This window comes from Phascolarctos cinereus, unplaced genomic scaffold, assembly GCF_003287225.1.
Source record: "Phascolarctos cinereus isolate Bilbo 61053 unplaced genomic scaffold, phaCin_HiC Scaffold_4;HRSCAF=312, whole genome shotgun sequence".
Lineage (NCBI taxonomy): Eukaryota > Metazoa > Chordata > Mammalia > Diprotodontia > Phascolarctidae > Phascolarctos > Phascolarctos cinereus.
In genome coordinates, this window is record NW_027555847.1 from 528,703,548 (window position 1) to 528,725,516 (window position 21,969).

The following is a 21,969-nucleotide window of genomic DNA, read 5'->3' on the forward strand; positions in this document are numbered from 1 at the left end:
AAAATATTCTCATAGGCAGAATTCCCAAATTTTATTTATTTCCTTATTTTTAATTCATTTGTCCTATTGCATATTTGAAGTATGGTATGGTATAAAGTATTGGGAGTTGAAGACCTCTGTTCATATCCTGTCTTTTAAACTCACTACCTTGGGAACATCATTTAATCTCCATGAGCCTGTGGTCCCTAATCTGTAAAACGAATGTTGGGCTGGAGGCCTCTAAAGTTGCTTTCATCTCTAAAATTATGAACTTAGAGAGAATGATGATATCTAAATCTCCCTCCAGCTCTGCGGATCAAAAAGCCATCTCTATCTGCCCATCCTATGAAATTCATCCATATTGTCCCTTAAATTTATTACAGGGAGTCTATCCAATGTGTTAGTTGCAGTTTACTTGCTTTCTTCCAATACTGTAAGAGTGCCAGTGGAACATTCTCTCTATCTGTCATTCCTCATTCTTGGCATGTAATCAGCTTATCTCTTCTGGTCTCAAAATTTTGTGATGACATCTTTTATTGCTATTGGAGTTTCTCATTCAATACATATTAGAGTCTGTTCATCCCTGACATATACCTTTCCATTGCTCTCTGTAATATTCATTTTTTAATTCTTTGGTGGTAGTGGTATTTCATGCCCTTCTGCCTTAAAGGAATAAAAGAAAAATTCTGAAGAATTTTGGTTCTGAATCTAAAATGAAACTGTTCCTTTAGAGGAGACAATTTGTACACACTGTATATAAGTATATTTAAGATATACTTATTATAAATATTATTTTTCCCCTTCATAGTGGTACTAACAACTAGGAGAATTGGGATTTGAGACGAAATCAGAAGCAAAGTAGCACTTGAAAGAGGTGAGGAAGGGCTTCATTCTATACATGGATGACAGTATTTGCAAAGATAGTAAGGTAGGAGAGAATATTTTTTGTGCAAAGAATAATTTGTCTGGATCAAAGAATGCATGAAGGGAAATGAATCTGAAAAGTTTGGATAGAGTCAGGTTACAAAGGTCTTTAAATGTAAACCAATGTTTAAAATAATATCCTAGAGGTAATCAGGAGCCTTTGGAGCTTATGGAGTGGTGAGAAAACAAAGTCAGTCTTACGCTTTAGGAAGTTCATTTAAATAGCTATATGAAGCATATGGTCAGCCTAGGGCATGTCTGACAGTACTACCATGAAGTCCTTCACTCTAGAATCTTATTTTAAAATGTTAACCTTACTTAACATTAATAATTTTTACTGTCATCTCATACTGCTGACTCATATTTGGTTTAAAGCTCCTAGAATTTCAAGATCCCCCCAAAATAAACTGCTTTGGATTCACATTTTTCTATTTTCCCTGGATGCCCTTTCATTTTTGTATTTATAGCTTCAATGTCTTGTATAGTGCTATGTACATAGTAGACACATTTAAAAGGCCTTTTTGAATTATATTGGCTCTTTTACTTTTAGAGTAGATTTTCTTAGCATTAGCCTACTCTCCAAAAATTTCTACAGATATCATTTTGGAATTTAGTTCTGTTATTCAATGTGTTATATATCTCACCAAACCTTACATCACCCCAAAAATTGATGAGTAGAACTTAATTCAAGTCATTCATAAAGGAAAGGACCCTGTGGCTTAACTAAAGGTTTGTCTCTAATTTGACATGGAACCATTAGCGGCTTGGTTTCAGTCAAGCAACAAGTTCTGAACTTACTTATATATCCATCCTGTCTACCTTTTTTTCTATTTTGCTCATTAGGATAGATATTCTGGCAAGAAACCTGATGAAATATATGGCATTCTCCTGATCTATGGTCAAATTCATAACCCTGTCAACAAAAACAACAAAAATTAGCATGAGTTTGGCATGCCTTGCTTTTAATAAACCTATATTGGCTATTACTGTTTTTCTTTTGCAGGACTCACAAACTTTTTATTCATATTTTTATTAAACCTATAATTTTACTGCTATTAGAAATTCACAAAGAACATACTCTTCCAGCCCCAATTCAGATTGGTAACTGTCCTGTATTTTATAGTCTTAAAGAGTTGTCTGGCTCACTAAGAAGTTAAAGATTTGTTCAAAGGTCACAAATTAGCATGTGTCTGAGATGGGAATTGAACCCAGGTTTTCCTTTCTATCTACTATGCTGTGCTGCCTTTAATAAACCTACTGTTCATAAACTAAGTGTAATATAATCAATCTTTATGTAGATTTGCTTAGCTAACATTATTAGATAGTTTGCCTATTCATTGATTAGTAATAGCTAATAATATTAAAACGAAAAGGAGTACAAAAACCTAAACTACTCCTGAAGATACTAAAAAATTAGTCAAAATAATATCTTAGGAATGTTGTTTTACATTTTTTGGTCATAAATTTATGCCTGTTTTGTAGTTTAACATATTTCATGATCTACACGAAAATGAAGTGGAAAAGGTTTCAGAAGGCAGAAAGGATGAAGGCAATTGTGAAACCAGCAAGGACAGATTGATCTGTGAGCTGAGAGCAGAGGTATGATTTTGTTTTTATTTTTGCATTACTACTTTGCATGGACATAGATAATATACTGTTATAAACATGTTGAATAAATCTGCTTAAATAATTAATATTATGCATAGCATAAATAAATGAGATATGTTGATTTTAATGCATAGGCAGATCATTCATTTTAAAGAAAGAACTTTGTCAAAAACTTATACACATGAAATTAAATGGCATGGAGTTGGAATTTGATGTAAAAACAATGTAATGATATCAGTTCTCAACAGATCCTGAGCAATTTTAATGCTAAAAAGACATAACATTTGACTATTCTAAGATTTCTGAGTCCAATGCATATCTTTCTTTGAGTAAAAACTCATTAAAAGTTCAATTTGTTGTGGGGTTTGATGTGTCAGACTATTGTCACATCCAATGACATAAATCAAGTGTAGCCTGAAGTTTCTGGTGGACCTAATGGTATTCTTGGCAAGGCATTCTAGTAGGGAGAGACAAGCAGAGTGGATTTATTTTTGTTATATCTAATTTATGACTGAGGTACTTGTCAAATGAAATAGTAGAAAACAGTTTTCTTTTTTGTCATTCCAAAAGAAACAGAAGAATTGTCACAGATTGTAAACTCTTTGTTTTTATCTTGATTTGGTAAAAGCAAAGATAATTATTACAAAAGACTGAGCCATTTATACTTTCAAACTCGTGACTTTTATGTTTGCATGTTGCCTAAATGAAGAATTATGGAAATCTGGGGGAAGCTAGGTGGTGCAATGAATAGAGCACCAGCCCTAAAGTCAGGAGGACCTGAGTTCAAATCTGGCCTCAGAACAAACAATTGACACTTACTAGCTGTGTGACCCTGGGCAAGTCACTTAACCCCAATTGCCAAAAAAAAGAAAAAGAATTGTGGAAATCAGGAATGCTTGTATAGTAAATTAATGACTCCAGGAAATAAAAAGTTTTGTAGTAAATTGTGTGAGAGGGGGAGGTAAAAGTAATAAATATATGGTCTATATCTTTTTTAACATTTTTAAAGAAAATGTGGAAAAGTGGAGCCAAGATGTTGAAGAAAAGTCAGGAATTTGCCTGAGCTCTCCCAAATTCCCTTCCAAACAACTTTAAATAATGCCTCAGAATGAATTCTGGAGTGACAGAACCCGTGAAAGGATGGGGTGAAATAATTTTCCAGTCCAAGAAAATGTAGAAAGATTACAGAAAAGATCTGTCTAACTTTGGAAAAAGGGGAGCACAGACCAGGGCAGGCAGTGACCAGCTCAGCCAGTGCGAGGCATCTAGTAACCAACACAGCTCATCAATTGAGGCCTTGTGGCCCTGGAGCAGTAGGCCAGAAGCATATAGAGTCAGCTGTGAGGCTGCTTGCCCCCATTGCAGGAGGCAAGTGGCCAAGCCCAGAGACCTTAGCATATCAGGTCACCAGGCCACTGGCCCTTGGTACGAGAAGCTTGGGACAAAAGGCAAAAAGGAAAGAGATAACACAATGGATTCAATTAGGTTAATCTATTTTCATTGATAAATGAAATGTTTAAGAACTATATCAATGTTATGGCAGTTAAAAGGAGTATTCTACCACTTCTAGGTCTGTATCCCAAAGACATCATAAAAATGGGAAAGGGATCCACATATACAAAAATATTTATAACAGCTCTTTTTGTGGTGGCAAAGAATTGGAAATTGAGGGGATGCCCATTAATTGGGGAATGGCTGAACAAGTTGTGGTATATGAATGTAATGGAATACTGTTGTGCTATAAGAAATGATGAGCAGGTGGATGTCAGAAAAACCTGGGAAGACTTGTATGGACTTATGCTGCATGAAGTGAGCAGAACCAGGAGAACATTGTACACAGTAACAACCACACTGTGAGAGGACTGACTGTGATAGACTTAGCTCTTCTCAGCAATGCAAGGATATGAGACAACTCCAAAAGGCTCATGATGGAAAATGCTATCCATATCTAGAGAAATAACTATGGAGTCCAAATGCAGATGGAAGCAAACTAGATGGTCTCCTTTTCTTTTGTTGTTTTGTTTTGTTTCTTCTTTCTCATGGTTCCTTCCATTGGTTCTAATTCTTCTTTACACTATGACTAATGTGAAAATATGCTTAAAATGAATGTATAATTAGAGCCTATATCAGATTGCATGATATCTTGGGGGGAAGGTAGGAGAGGTAGGGGGACAAAATTTAAAACTCAAAATCTTATGGATGTGAATGTTGCAAACTAAAAATATGCAACTTAATAGTTTTTTTTAAAAGGAATATACACAGAGAGTGAAGGTATAAGATGACTTAAGATTATATAAAAAATTAAAGGGTGAGGATCATTGCATTGGGAGAAGAGGGAAGTGAAAGGTAGAATAGATTAAATTTTCTCATATAAAGAGGTACAAAAGAGCTATTACAATGTAGGGAAAGATAGGGTAGGTGAACATACCTTACTCTCATCTCAGCTGGGTATAAAAATCTTCCTATGTGGAAGTACAAGTGGAAGGGGATAAGAAAAGGGGAGACTGATAGAAATGAGGGAAGATTGAGGGAGAAAGTGGTCAGAGGAAAAACAATGATGAGGAGGGATAGGTGAAAGGAGAGGGAGAGAGAGACAGAGAGAGAAAGAGAGAGAAGAATAAACAGGGGGAAATAGGATGGAGGGAAATACCCAGTAATCATAAGTAAGGATGTGAATGGGATGAAGTCACCAATAAAAAAAGAAGCAGATAGAAAAGTGGATTAAAAATCAGAATCCTACAATATGCTGTTTACAAGAAACATACAAAGAGATATGCACAGAGTAAAAGTAAAATGCTGAAGCAGAATCTATGATGCTTCAACTGAAGTTAAAAAAAATAAAGCAAGGATAGCAATCATGATCTCAGACTAAGTAAAAGGAAAAATAGTTTAAATTAAAGATATAAGGAAGGAAACTACATCTAGCTAAAAGGTACCATAGATAATGAAGTATTATCAATTCTAAACGTATATTCACCAAATGATATAGCATCCAAACCTGTAAAAGAGAAGTTAGATGAGTTCCAGAAGGAAATAGAAATAAAAATGTGCTAGTGTGGGACCTCAACATCCTATTCTCAGAACTAGATAAATCTAACCACAAAATAAATAAGAAAAATTAGGAGGTGAATAGAATTTTAGAAAAGTTGGATATGATAGACTTCTGGAGAAAATTGAATGGGGATAGGAAGGAATATACCTTTTTCCTCAGCAGTACATGGCACTTACACAAAAACCGATCATGTATTAGGGCATAAAAACCTCACAATTAAGTGCAGAAAGGCAGATATTAAATGCATCCTTTTCAGATTGTGATGCAATAAAAATTACATTCAATAAAGTAGATAAACCTTTGAAAGAAGAAAACCAAATTGTCATATCAAAATGAAAAGAATGATTTCACAACCAATGAAGAGGAAGTTAAAGCAATAATTAGGAGCTATTTTGCTCAATTCTATGCCAATAAATCTGACAATCTAAATGAAACGGATGCATGTTTACAAAAATGTAAGTTACTAAGACTAAAAGGAGAGGAAATAGAATACTTAAAAAAAAGACAAAGAAATTGAATAATCCATCATAAGTCCCTAAGAAAAAATCCCCAGGGTGAGATGAATTCAGAAGTGAATTCTACCAAATATTTAAAGGATCATTAATTTATTTGTTTTTAATTTAAAAATTTCATATATTTTTACTTTTTAAAATAGTATTTGTTTTTTCCAATTACATGAAAAGATTATTTTCAACATTAATTTTTGAAAGATTTTTGAGATCAAAATTTTTATCCCTCACTTCTTCCCTTCTTTCCTTCCTAAGATGTTAAGCAATCTGATACATGTTTTACATGTGCAATAATGTAAAACACACGTCTACATTACTTATGTTGTGAAAGAACAAGCAAAACAAAAGGGGTAAACACAAAAATATTGAAAATACTATGATTTGATCTTCATTTAGAGTCCGTCAGTTCTTCCTCTGGATGTGGATAACATTCTCCACCATGAATCTTGGAATTGTCTTGGATCATTGTATTGCTGAGAAGAGCTAAGTCAACCATGGTAGATCACTATACAATGTTACTGTTATTGTGTACAATGTGTTCCTGTGTGTTCCTGGTTCTTCTCACTTCACTCAGCATCAGTTCATGGAAATTTATCCAGATTTTTTTCTGAAATCAGGCTGCTCATAATTTATTATAGAACAGTAGTATTCTATTACATGTTGACAAAATATAACACTCATTCCTATTAAAAACACAAGCAAGCAAATGAATAAAGGGAGCTTGCCTTAAAATGATAAGTACTATCATTCTAAAACCATTCGCAAACATTATCTATAATGCAGATAAGTTAAAAGCCTTCCCAATAAAATCAGAGGTTTTAGATGCACAGTATCAATATTGTACTAGAAATGTTATATATAGCAATAAGAAAAGAAAAAAAAGAAATTGAAGAAATTAGAATAGGCGATGAGGAAACAAAACTATCAGTTTTTGCAGATGATGTGAGGGTACACTCAGAGAATCATAAAGAAGCAACTAAAAAAACTACTTGAAATAATTAATAACTTTAGCAAAGTTGTAGGGTGTAAAATAAACCCACATAATTCAGCAGCATTTTTATACGTAACCATCAAAACCCAGTAGCAAGAGACAGAAAGAGAAATTCCATTTAAAATAGCTGCAGACAATATAAAATACTTGGTGGTCTACCTGCTAAGATCAACCCAGGAACTATACTAAGACAATTACAAAACATTTTTCACACCAATAAAGTGAGATCTAAATAACTGGAAAAATATAAATTGCTTATGGGTAGGCTGAGCCAATATAATAAAAACGACAATTCTACTCTTCTCATTTACTTATCACCAATCAAACTACCAAAATTATTCTATAGAGCTAGAAAAAAATAACAAAATTCATCTGGAAGAAAAAAAGATCAAGAATATCAAGGGAATTAATGAAAAGAAATTCAAGGGAAGGGGGCCAAGCCATACCAAATCCCAAATTATATTATAAAGTGGTAATTATCAAAATAAGTCAGTACTGGCTGAGAAACAGTGTTTGATCAGTGGAATAGATTAGGTATTCAGAACACAGTAGTTAATGACCATAGTAATCTACTACTTAATAAACCCAAAGACCCAGCTTCTGAGATAAAAACTCACTATTTGACAAAAACTGCTGGGAAAACTTGAAAATGGTAGGGCAGAAAGTAGGCATAGATCAATATCTTACACTATATATGAAGATAAAGTCAAAATGGGTATATGATTTAGACATAAAGGGTGATATAAGGAAATTAGGAGAGCAAGGAATAATTTACCTTTCATATCTATCAAGCAGGGAAGAACTTATGACCAAACAAGAGACAGAGAGTATTACTAAATATAAAATGAATACTTTTGATTTTATTTAATTAAATTTTTTTTTCACAAACAAAACCAATTTTACCAAGATTAGAAGCAAAGCAGAAATCTGGGGAACAATTTTTATTGCAAGTGTTTCTGAAAAAGATCTCATTTCTCAAATATATAGAGAACCAAATCAAATTTATAAAATTACAATTATTTCCCACTTTATAAATGGTCAAAGGATATGAACAAACAGTTTTCAGATGAAGAAATCAAAGCTATCTATAGTCATAAAAATGCTCTAAATCACTTTTGATTAGAGAAATGCAAAATAAAATAACTCTGAGTTACCATCTCACACCTATCAGATTGGCTAGTATGACAGAAAAGGAAAATGATAAATGTTAGAGATGGTATGGGAAAATTGGGATACTAATATACTGTTGGTAGAGTTATGAATGGATCCAACCTTTTTGGAGAGCAATTAGGAGCTATGCCCCAAAGGTTATAAAACTGAGACTATCTGTTGATCCAGCAATACCAGTACTAGTTCTGTATCCCAAAGAGACAAAAAGAGGGAAAATATTTATCGGACCTCTTCTTGTATTGCTTGAAGTGTATTGCTTGTATTGCTAAGGATTGTTTTGAAGGGATGCCCATCAATTAGGGAATGACTGAACAAGTTGTGGTACATGATTGTAACAGAATACTACTGTGTTATAAGAAATGATGAACAGGCTGATTTCAGAAAAAAAAAACAAACACTGGAAAATCTTACATGAACTAATACAAACCAAAGTGAGCAGAACCAGAAAAATATTGTATACAGCAACAGCAATACTATATGATGATCAACTGTGACAATTCTGAAAAGTCATGATGAAATATGCTATCCACCTCTAGAGAAAGAACTGATTGAGTCTGAATGCAGATCAAAACATACTATTTTCATTTTCTGTGTGTATGCGTATGTGTGTATGTGTGTGTGTATGTGTGTGGTTTCTTTCTTTTGGTCTGTCTTTTCTTTTACAACATGACTAATATGGTAATAAAAATTCACTTTATTCAATAATATAAAATGAAATGTATTTCAATCTCTTGCAGAAGGTTGAGTTCCATTCAGAGCAACTAGGGTCCTCATTATTATATATATTTAGTAGCAATATGAAAAAAAGTGGAAGGAAAAGAAAATATGAGAATTTTTCAAATATCATTCTGTACGCCTATGTTCCACTCATAGATATTTGTTCTCTTTAGTTTAATCCTCTTGAGGAAATAATTTAATCTTTCTGGGCCCAATTACCCAATTTTTGCAACTGTGATAAAGTTATATTTCTGTTCTTCAGGTTGATTCTGTTATTCTGTGATTATTTTTCATTTCTAATATTTATGATTCTTTCAGAAAGAAGAATAGAAATAAAATCTAGTCATCATGCAAATATGTTTCTCATATTGAATAGATGGGCAAAATTTAAACAGTACAAAATTAGGACAATTTTTTCTTTAGATAAAAGTAATTTTTTTTTTAGAAAAACAGAAACAAGGAATACATTTTAGTAAATGGGAACTCAGTTGTTTGAAGACTGGCTTCTTTAGCCATTATTTTATTGATTTAGATAACTAGTGGTCTATCATACTACTCCTAGAGAGAATTTCTACATATTCTAAAGCTCTACTCATTGCTCCTTATGGGCTAAGTAGAAATCAACTATACCTTTGACTAAATTGCTTTGATACAAATACATTTTTTTCATTCTAAATCACAATTTTCTTAGCACTTAACAACTTGATAAACTTGATTAACTTGATATCTATGTATACATCTATTTATCTGTCTCATTTTTATATTTATATATACAAGTACATTCTAGTGTTTAGCACAGTACCTTGCATGTAGTAATCATTTAATAAATGTTTATTAAATTTAATTATTGGATTGAACATATGCATACATATGCATATATGTATATGTATGCTATATATGTGTATCATTTAGGTTGATTATATGATGATTTCATAAATACTATCACTGTAATTTCTTACACTTAGAATTGTAAAAGACTTTTTGAGCCATGGTGATGTTGAGGTTTAGATTCAAGGGTACTGGGACCCCAAAATAGTGATATGTGTGGGTCTTGACCGAATGAATTTGACCCAAGCCTTCTTTCCACCAAAGACAAGGTTTATTAAAGATTCACCATATTGGCCAGAGTCTTAAGGAATCTGAACATTTATGATGCTCATACTGACAAGCAAGTTAGAGTGAATCTCAGTCATTGGCTAGATTTTAAGAATCCGAACACCTTCATGTAGACAAGATGGATCTTATACAGGGAAAAACTGTGGGAGGGATCTGGGGGTGGTCAAGTAGTTTGGGGTAACTGAAGGAGGGGTCTGAGAGAAGAGGTCCAGGGAGGATCTTGATGGGAGTGACTGGGAAGTAGAATGGGGTCTAAATAGGATTAAGGGTGGGAAATTGGCTGGGGAGATAGGGAGGTAACAGACAAGGAAGGTTGGGCTGGGTCAGAATTGGGAGATTAGGCATAGCCACAAGGAAAGTAGCCACAATGAAAGGCCAGTTGATGGGATTACTGAGATGATGCCTCAGATGAACACCAAAGATTTGGCCATATAGGAGAAGGAGAAAACTCAGGGAGAGTTGGGCGGGGCAGGATTTCCCAGGACTCATACCCCATCATTTTCCCCTCAAACAAATGAAATGCAGATTCTTTTGGAGTAAGGGGCAAGGGTCTTGGCTTGGGCCCATCCTCGTCATTGATATATTTACAATGACCTCTCTACTTTCTGACCTTGTCCTTCCTGCCACTAGATTTTTGAATTTACAAGCAAACTCACCACAGCTAGAGATAAATGGATTGTGAATTGCAGGAAATTTCTCATGAATTTGATCTTGTTTGATAACAGTCTAATAGAAAAGCCAGTTAGCCACCGTGAACACCAAACCCCATGAACCCTATGAAGCCCAATTTGAAACAATCTGCTCTAAGAAAGAGACAAATGAAATTGGGGTACATGTGTCCATGGTTTAATTTCTCTCAAGGTAGCTTAACATGTGTTGCAGGGGAGTTCAATCCAAAACCCGGCCCCCTAAAAGGGCCAGTTTAGAACTGAGTTAGTTTGGGGTTTGGGGGAACAGCCTTATATGCCCTTCAAAGAGTAGGTATTCCCAAAGAGTGCCAATCAGTTGTGATTGGTTAACATACTACGAGGTGGGGGGGTTCCTTAGACTACTTAGTCCATCAAAGGAAATACCACCCACAGTATTGGAAGTCTGTCTCCACCCAAACCTGAGTAGGACAAAATCAATTCAGGCCTGTGACAGGGTACCTTGTCCCTCACCCCAAAAAGAATTTGGGTCCCATTTGTCTACAGAATCTCCTTGAACTGTCCTGCTTGGTCAAGGAAGGCTCTAGTGTTAGCCTGAGGCTGTAATTCTGTCAACTAACCTTTCCTTATCACCTATGCCCAATCTCCCAGTTCTTTGTTACCCTTAATTTAGCCCATCTCCCTATTGTCTATTACCTCCACTTTGCCCCTGTCCACTTCCCATCCTTAATCCTATCTAGACTCCATTCTTCTTTGGCCACATGGTCCAGGTGCCTGGCATTCTGTTCACCCCAACTTACTGTACATTCTCATCCAGATCCTTCTTAGGCCCCTCCTCCAGTCACCCCAAACTACTTGGCTGCTCCTAGAACCCTCCCACAGTCTTTCTGGATATAAGGTCCATTTTTGTCTCCATTAAGGTGCTCAGATTGCTGAAGAAACTAGCCAATGCGAGCTCAGATTCCTTGAGTCTGGCCAATATAGCGGATCTTTAATGAGCCTTGTCTTTGGCTGAAAGGAGGTTTGGATTGAATTCATTTGGACAGGACCTGAGTGTCATGATTTTGGGGTCCCAGCATCCCTAACATCTAAACTTCAACATTTATGGTTCCCTAAGTACTGCATTTTTAAATGGAATTTCTCTTTCTAGCTCTTTCTGTTGGGCTTTCTTAGTAATATATAGAAATGCTGATGATTTATGTGAGCTTATTTTATATTCTGGAACTTTGATAATGTTGTTTATTATTTTAAATAGATTTTAGTTGATTTTCTATACCATCATATCATCTGTAAGAAGTCATAGCTTTGTTTCTTCATTTCCTATTCTAATTCCTTCAATTCCTTTTTCTTCTCATTGCTAAAGCTAACATTTCTAGTACAATATTGAATAACAGTGGTGATAATGGAAATTCTCGTTTCACCCATGAACTTACTGGAAATGCTTCTAGCTAATCCCCATTACACATAATACTGATGGTTTTAGATAGATACTACTTATCATTTTAAGGAAAACTCCATTTATTCCTATGATTTCTAGGCTTTTTAATAGGAATAGAGGTAGTATTTTGTCAAAAACTTTTTCTGCATATACTGAGATAATCATATGATTTATGTTAATTTTGTTATTGATATGGTCAATTATGCAGATAGTTTTTCTAATATTGAACCCGCCCTGCATTCCTCGTATAAATTCCACCTGGTCATAGTGTATTATCCTTGTGATAAGTTGCTATAATCTCTTTGCTAATATTTTATTTAAAATGTTTGTATTTATATTCATTAGGGAAATTGGTCTATAATTTTATTTTTTTTTCTTTTGGCTCATCTTGGTTTAGCTATTTGCACCATATTTGTATCCACATATTTTTCTGAGTCATTTATATAGTATTAAAATTGATCTTTAAATATTTGGTAGAATTCATTTGTAAATCCATCTGGCCCTGGAGTTAATCACATTCTTTGCATAATTCAAAATTGTTTACCTGACTGATTTCACTAATTCACAGTCCCACCAAGAATGCATTTGTATTGTTTTCCATTTCTATGTACAGCTAAGGTTAATTTAAATTATCTTTCTGCCTGATATAAGAACATGTTTTTAAAGCAGGGGGTTTCTCAAGAAGAAGACATGGAGCATCAGAGTCACATGCTGAAAAAGAGTTCTGGACTAGAATTAGGTAAACTAAAAACCAGCCCTAAATGACTATGTAGCAAATCACTTAAAGATCATACACTGCAGCTTGCTCATTAATAAAATGAAGGATTTTACGTTAGGTCCTCTCAATGTCACTAATTCTGTCTCTAGCTTTCTATGACCTGTTCTATCTGTGAAGCAAAGAGAAAGCGTAAGAGAATAATTTGAGAAGGGAAATATCACTTTCCACAGGAAAGTAGCTCCTGAACTTAGCCCTTTAATACTTTCAACAGCCTGAGAGCATATTCTAAGCAAGAGTGTTCTGTATGAAGACACAGTAAAGAAATTAAAAGATGAGTGTAGTCAGTAGTTATCAATTACATTCTAATCAATGGAGTTAGAATTGGAAAGGAGCTAAGAGGTTATCTCCTCAAACCCCCACATTTTACAGATATGGAAACTGATGCCCATAGATAAAATGATTTGTCCATGGTTAAACAGTAAGGAAACAGAACTATGACATAAATACTGATTTTTCTATCTCTGAGTTCATTTCTTTTGCCATTATACTAAGGCTTTTTATTTGATTAAACTACTAAATTGCATGAATCTGAGTGATATGAAATAAGGCTAGAAAGATAGAAGGGAGGTAAAGTTTGTAGGCTCTTAAATGCCAACCTAAAGGAATTTAGAGACTTTCAGGCAATAGTGAGTCACTGAAATTTTTTTGTGCAAGAGAATTACATAGTGATAACCATATAATGAGAATTATAACTTTTGATCTATGAGAAGGATTGATATGAGATCTAAATAAATGGAGTCAAGGAAACCAATTAGGAGGCCATTATAATAGTTTAGGAGACTCTAGAAATATGAACTAAGAGGTCTTTATAATACTTTTGAAGTTTTGTACATCTTAATAAAATGGTTTGCAATGTCAATATAAAGGTACCACAGGTGTTAGTCATTGACATGTTGACATGTTGATTTTGAGGTTCTAGGAAGACATGCAAATTGAGATGTCTACTAGATAAATAGAAATGTGTGACTAGTGTTAAAGATGTTATTTGGGCTGGCTATATAGATGTGGGACTCATGTATAGTGTAGCTCTATAACTAATAATTCAATCCAAATCCAATTAACATGTATTAAGTGCTTACTATGTGTTAGGCACTGTACTAAGTAAGTTAAGTATGTGCAAAAAAAATTTATAGTATAAATCTAAAACAATATAACAGAGCTCATGTTAAATACCAATACAGTATCAAGATTTATATATTTTTCAGAAGATGGAGTTATCACCCAAGGTTGGGATTAAGGTAGTTTAATTTCTCTGGACCCTGAGGGAAGGATGAGACCTAAACAAGTTGATGGTTGTAAGAAAGGCATTCCAGGAAAGGAGGGATTATAGGATCCACAGCTAGAAGGAACCTCAGAGAACCCCATCTAGTCCAACCCAATTCTCTCACAAATGAGAAAATTGAACCCCAAAGACACTAAATGGAATTTGAGGGAAATGCTTACAAATAAGCATAAGCTCAGTTGCAAGAGTGTTCTTGGCCTGTTTTCTGAGGGGGAGAGGGAAACTGAGGAAGAAGTTTGGCTTGATCAGAAAATATTTTTCTCTGTAATTTAAGGCTTGGATATAGTTAATCTAAATTCTCTGAAAGAATTTTCTTTGAGAACATTTATACATACTATGGCTTGCAAGGGCTAACAATTTTTGACATTACTCAAAATGCCAGACTGCTCTCACTTGACATTAGCTTCTCAGTCCCAATCCCTGGAGCCTCAAATTGGGTCATTCGCCTTAAATTCTCAGAAAAGGTCAAGTATGCCTTGTGTGAAATCCTAGAGGAAAGTGTGAATCACATATGCATGATGTGTACTGGGCATCTAGGGAGCTCACCTTTTATTATCTTAGCTAGTTCATATTAGTCAGAAGAAATAATTTCTTTAAAGTAAAATCAAAGTGCCAAGTAGTCTCTTTGATGTCTGCATGTTGAGATATCATCACTAAAAGGAAATACAATGTTTTAAGATGACAATATCCACTCCAATTTAATTATGATGGAATTTTGACAGCTATAACTGGAAAACACATTGCAAATATACATGTGCGTATTATATTATATGTATGTATATATGTGTGTGTATACATATATATGCATATATTCAGCAACCCCTAATTGACATCTCTTTTATGAAACTGTTAATTTAGCTCCATATTAGATGTGAACTACTATACAGCAAGTAGGTTGCTAAACGTAGGCAGTACTAATTATATCACCTTCAAATGAAGCTATGTAACAGCTGACTTCTCCAGACTAACATGAGTTGAGATGTTTTCTTTCCATATGAGTGCTTAGAATGAAAATTTAATCTTACAAAATTTAAATATCATTAAAGAAATCATACTTCCAAATCATAGAATCAAAGAAGACTGGCCCCATTACATACTACCAATGTAATCACAGTCCTAACATATTATATATCTCTGAGGCTTCTTACTCATCTATAAAATGGAGATAATTGTATTTACATTATCAACCTCATAACCTTCCCAGATTAATATTATTTTTGAATAAATTTTAGTACTTAAAAATATAGTTTTTGTTTTCTAATTTTTTTTATGAGTACAGTAGTATGAATCAAAGACCTGACTTCAAATCACAGTATTGAAACCAAGTAATCTTGTATGACTTTGACCAAGTCAAAGTTATGTTGAGAACGGGGTTTCCAGGGTGAGGTTTGAGCTTACTAGACACTTTGCTATAATTATGGTCATTAGTAAGATTTATCCAGAACATGCTCACTAGACTGAGCCTGGAAAAAAAGGGTTTATAATGAAGTGAACAAAATGAAAACTGAGGATGATACTTCGGTGTTTTGAATCTAGAGCATCTGAATTTTGTTCACTGTTTTTAAAAGAATTGCAAATTATAATATGAAAGGATGTTCCAGAATAATAATAATAATAATGAATCAAAAGGACCCTGAGGTTTTGACCTCACATCCTACAATTAGAAAAGATAACAAAAGATGGGAAGTGTTAGTATTAGAGGTTGTAGGAAAATAGACATATTAGTATATTGTTGGTAGAGTTTTGAACAAATACAAGCATTTTGAAAAATAACTTGAAATTATGCAATTTAAGTGACTAAGGTGACCATACTCTTAGAAGTCCCCATACACACCAAAATATCAATAGTGGCAATTTGTGTGGTAGTAAAGAATTAGAAACAAAATAGATGACCATTGATTGGGGAATGGCTAAACAGATTACAGTACAGTCAGTTCTCCAATAAATTTGAAAATGAAAATTTATTACAACAAAAATGATAATAGGGAACATTTTGAACAAAAATTGAATTTGGAGTTTGCTTAAATGTGATTTTCCCCCTCAAGAAATAGCAATGTTATAGAAATATGTATCACTTCACAATAACTGACAGCCTACAACCCTTCTGATGCCTACTTCCACAAGCAAACTTCAAGTTGTTGTTTTTTTTAAGGTAAAATGCCATAGTTATTGTTATCTGCCCAACTTTAGTGGTCACGGCCTTTAGCCAGTACAACTTTTGTAAGAATTTGCCAGCCTGTGCTGTAGGAACCTGGGTGCAGGCTGAACAGCAGCCCAAGGTCATGGACACTACCACTATTTATTGTAGTATCTATGTATTTTGTAACCATTTAATATGTATCAAACTGAGCTACCATTTGTGTAGTGTTGCTATATGTTTTTTTCATTTCTCATTGTCAAAGTTTTTGAGCATTGTGCTCCTAATGGCATCTTGCCCATAAGCTTTGTGGTTTTTATTATACTACTTTGCATAGTGCAATGCTTTTGGGAAATATATAATACTGAGTTATAGCAGAAGTGACTGTACATGAATATAATAGAATGTTACTGTTCCTTAAGAAACAATGTAAGTGATGAATAGAGATAACCCTGAAAAGATTTACAGGCAGGAATGGATGTTGAGTGAAGGAAGAAGAATCAAGAAAACAATATGCACAATGACTACAATGATATAAATGGAAAGAATTACCACAGAGCAATTGAAAGTGAATGCAGCAAAATTACAAAGAACAAGCCTGACTTCAAAGACAAGAAATAAGACCACCCTAGTTTACTCCTTTACAGACATTGGAGGTCCATAGGTGTGGCACATTGCATGTATTTTCAGACTTTTTTGATGTACTGATTAATTTTTCTGACTTTTCCCCCTCTTTTTTTCTTTACAGATAATATTTTTTTATATATGATGGGTCTCTAGAGGGGTATGGTCATGGAAAAAAACAAAATAACATTCAAATTTTATTTAAAAAATAAACAGAGAAGTCCTAGAAAACTAAAATGACTGTTTTGTCATAGAATTTTATAGTTCAAAACTTTCATTTTGTATTTGAGGAAACTAATCCTCAGAGAAATGCTAGTTTTGTTACTGCCTGTGAGATCTTGGTGCAGTCCCCCTACTTCTCTGACCCTTAGTTTCCTAACCTATACATCGACAACATTGTATTACACCAACTCTAAGGTCCCTTCTGGCTCTAAAATCTAAATCTTTAAATTGAATGATTTTCCCATGTTCACACACCAAATCATTTTCAAATTAGAACTTGTATTCCCTGACTCCTGGTTAAGTGTGTTTTTGAGTGCAATCTCTAATCAGAATAATCCCTTGTCTCTTTTGAATTTCATGTGTAAAATTCCAGAATTAATTCAAGGAAAGTAATTGTACTCTTGGATCCTGATACATTAAATTGGTTAATCTCTATAATGGATGTTTCCTTTAAATATTATTAGCAATGTTCATGACTTCTTACCAAACCAAAAACCTTTTTTAACTTGATAATATTGATGCATTACTGGATGAGAAGCAGATTTCTTCCATTTTTAAAAATCCTTGTCAGCACAGGTGGCTGTTGGAACAATTGTTTTTAACACTAATAAGACCATATTGATTTGTACTTTCAGTGTTGAACTATTCAAGTTCAAAACAGCTGTTCTGGAGTTATTTGAGTATAGTTGCCTGAGGCTTCTTCTGTTGTATTTAACAAGAATGCATGTATCCTGGTGAAGGGAAATATTCTCCTGGTTCATGGTATATTTGCTTGTTGTAGACTTTCCAATTCACACTTTCAAAATAAATAGGGTTTTTACTAAATAAAGTCACATAATCCATCCTTCTTCTATTCTCTTTCCCCCTTCCTCTATCACTTAGTGTAGTGAATAGAGAGGGCAGGCCTTAGAGTAAGGCAGATTGGGTATAAGTCCTGTCAAAATCTTAGTGTGTAACTATGGGCAAGTGACTTTACTTACTGATGTCCTATGCAATTTTCTAAGAGTCTAAGTTACACAGCAATTACTGATGAGACTCTGAGCTATTTATTATTCACTAATCTGTATTAGTTCAGGGAGTTTTTTACATAACAATTTCCCAAAACTGAGCCACTCACAGATTTGTTCCTGACTCCTAGCCTCATTCCTCCAAACCAACAACAAAAACAATGAAACGTGTGTATGTGGTTTTCTCCCTCTTGTAGCTAATGAGGATGAAAATATATAAAACGTATACACAGATATACAAATATAACCACTAAAGGGATAGGGAGGTAGGGAGAAAGGGAGGAAGAAAAGGAATGGTAGAAACAGAGCCTAACACTTTCTTTAAGAAAGATAATAGAAAGGAAATTGATTTACTGGTGCTCCAATGTCCTTTTTGCCTTGTGTATTTTGGTTTTAAACATTTTTGGTGTCATTTGTTTAAAAAATATCACCCTTTTCCCAAATATATCTTTTCTTTTTCTCTATCCAGGAAGACATTTTTGTAAGAAGTAATAAAAAGGATAGCAAAAAAATTCAACACAATCAACACATTAAATGTGCCTGACAACACGTGATATTCCCCACTATAGGATATGGAATGTCTTTTTCTCTGTAGAGTTTTATGCCCCAGTGCAAAGCTTGTTCAGTATTATTATATAGTAGAGCTACATTTTTGTTACTGTTCTTCCTGATTAAATTATAGTTTTTTTTATATTTTCTTAATTTTGCATACTTCTTTGTTTTTTTAGTTCATATGGATTTCCATGATTCTCCAAATTCTGCATATTTGTAATTTCTTATATCACATAAATATTTTATGACTTTTATATACCACACCTTGTTTAGTCTTTCCCCATTTTAAGGACATCTGCTTTGTATTTAGTTCTTTGCCACTACAAGAAAAATACTATTGTGAATATTTTGGTGTATATATGGGACATTTTTCTCTCTTATCTTTAATGTTTTTGGAATATATAACGAGCAGTGGGATATGTATCCCAAAGCATCTGAACATTTTCATAATTTTTTTCAGTAAAATCCTAAATTTCTTTATAGAATAGTTAGACCAATTCTCATTTCACCAACAATGTACTTTAATATTCCTGTCTCTTCACACTTTCCAAAACTTACTTCACTCCACACTTCACACTTTCCAATACTTACTTCTTTGCATCTTTTGTCAGGTTTGCTAGATGTGATATGAAACCTTGGAGTTATTTTGAATCCTATTTCTATTATTATTTGTGATAGGAGCAATCTTTCATATAGCTGTTAATACTTTGCTATTCTCTTTCCCTGAACTATTCATATTCTTTAACTACTTATATATTGGGGAACATGGGGTTTTATGGGGTGTTCAAGGAGGACTAGCACCTCTGCTGTGAGGGCTTGTTTAGTCCTTGTCAGGGCTTTTCATCCACCTTTGGTATCTTCCTGGCACTCAACTCTCACTTGTCACTCCAAGAAGCTGAAGAATACAGAGTGGCCACACCCCAGTAAGCCATCTTGCAGATAGGTTAAATCAGGTTGAGGATAATCAGCAGGCCTCAAACCCATTGGTGAGGTATGTGTGGTGGGGGGATGTGGAGCATTTAGGTTCTGGTCAGGTAGCAAAGACACCAAGGTCATCTACTGCATCCTGGGTTATCACCAGACATCTTGACTTTTGTTTTGCCACTTCACTTTGACAACTCTGGAAGAGAGAGTGAGGCTGATTACTCTGTGCAACCCTGCCTTACTTAAATCCAGTTCATGCACAAGTTAAGCCATTACCTGTGATATCATTGGTCTTCTTTGAAAACAAAGGACAAACAACATCATTTGAGGAATGCCACACCAACATTTTAAAACAACTCTTTACAATGTTTGGGATAAGGTTTGAAATAATTTAGATTGGACCCATAGTAAGTAACAACATTAATAGTGTTTTGATTTATTTTGATGATTTATTTTAATGGACTTTAACATGTCATTATTATTAATCTATGGTCAATCTTTTTGATGATGAGTATGTACGAATTTAACATAGTTATCAGTGTTAGAGACCCAATTTTTAGTTCCTTCCACTTATTCTATGTATTTCTAGTTACACTCAATTATTTGTGTTTGTCACCTCCATTAGAATGTGAGTTCTTCATGGGCAAAGATTGTATTTGTCTTTCTCTGTATCCTCAGAGTTTAGCACAATAATTGGTAAATGTTCAATAAATACTTGTTTACTGACTGGCTGATTGAGTATTCCCTCAAAGCCTTTCCAGTTTGTTAGTACTTGCCCAAGCTTTAAGCCTTTGCTTAAAATTAAGGACTCAGGCATATTAACTATCAAATGAACTTAACCAGTTCTTGAATATGGATGGATAGACATGTCATTCTGAATTGAAACTTTATATAAATCTCAGATCTTTTAAAGAGCAGATGTGTAAATTATTTATTTTTAATAAACTGCAAAACAGTGGACCCCAGGAGCACATAGCTCAGGCTATGACTTAATATGGTGGTTGGCTAGTAAATATAGCAATAAAATATATCTAATGGAATGGAATTTATTTCTCATGCCAAGAAACATATTTACAAGCTTGTTGTACCTATACCTATCACCTTTAAAGCTAAGCTCTTCACAGCATCTCAGAATAAACGTTGAATTTACAGAATCTGTATTTTTAAGTGGCTGTTTATGCATTTCTGTTGTAATGCCCAGTGCTTTGTGTATATTTGCAGTTGCATATATTTGTTTGGAAGTTGTTTTCCCTATTAGATTGTAAGCTCATTGAGGGCAGAGACTGTCTTTTGTCTCTTTTTGTATCTCCAGCACTTAGCACAGTGTCTGGCACATAGTGAACACTTAATAAATGTTCATTTTATTGCATTGTAATTTGTTGTATTGTAGTGATTTTCTTGTGTTCAAGTAAAGGACATTAAGTTAATAGAGTTTAGTAGTGAGTGATACCTAAAGGGTTAATATGAAACAGCAAAATTTTCTTAGTGAAAATCTTCTTTTATGAGGTTGATTTTTATCTAAATATTATGAACATAATGATTTAAATGAGAATGGAAAATAAATCATTGAGAAAAATAAATCTGAGTCTTCCAACAAAAAGATAAATTTGCCATGTTAAACATAGTTTTAAATAATGCCTCTGGAATATACTATCTATGTTACTCACTTTGTGCACATCTTTTAAACTTTTGGTACCCCTAGACAATTACCTAAGCTGATAAGTTGATCCTTGGAGGGAGTTTTTGCATAAACATCATCACTGGTAATTTGAAGTGGGCTGTTTCCTTTTATCCTTTGCTGCTAGGCATAGCTCCAGTAGAGGTCTGACAAAATTGTAGACAGTTATGTATGCAAAAAACAGTGCAGTGTAGTCAGGAGTGTGCTAGACAATCAACAGACAATAAATCATGCCCTGATTTGGAGTATTTGTAGATTTCTGAGGTGTAAATGGTCACAATGAAAATTTATAAATTGAGAGTCAGGTAGAGCTGACTCCAGTCCACCACTTAATGTAGTGATAAAGAGCCTATTTACCCTGGAGTTAGGAAGACATAGTTTTAGGTAATACCTCTGGAATGTAATATGTGCATTATTTTATGTGAGTCTTTTAAACTCTTGATTCCTTGACCTACACAATTACCTAAGAAGATAAATTGATCCTTTTATTAGAAAATTTTTTTTGGCTAAGAAATACAATTTCTTTTTTTTTTTGGGGGGGTGTTAGGCAATGGGGCTAAGTGACTTGCCCAGGGTCACACAGCTAATAAGTGTTATGTGTCTGAGGCCAGATT

General features: G+C 34.0%; 1 protein-coding gene across 2 annotated transcripts in view; it reads left to right on the plus strand.

Annotated features, from left to right (window-relative positions):
• Positions 1-21,969, plus strand: part of CCDC102B (coiled-coil domain containing 102B) — a 796,232-nt gene that overhangs the window by 189,049 nt on the left and 585,214 nt on the right. For both annotated transcript variants that reach the window (XM_078153543.1, XM_020985624.1), the window contains one exon: positions 2,386-2,502. In XM_078153543.1, coding sequence (XP_078009669.1) covers positions 2,386-2,502 — 117 coding nt within the window. The remainder of the gene's footprint in view (positions 1-2,385; positions 2,503-21,969) is intronic.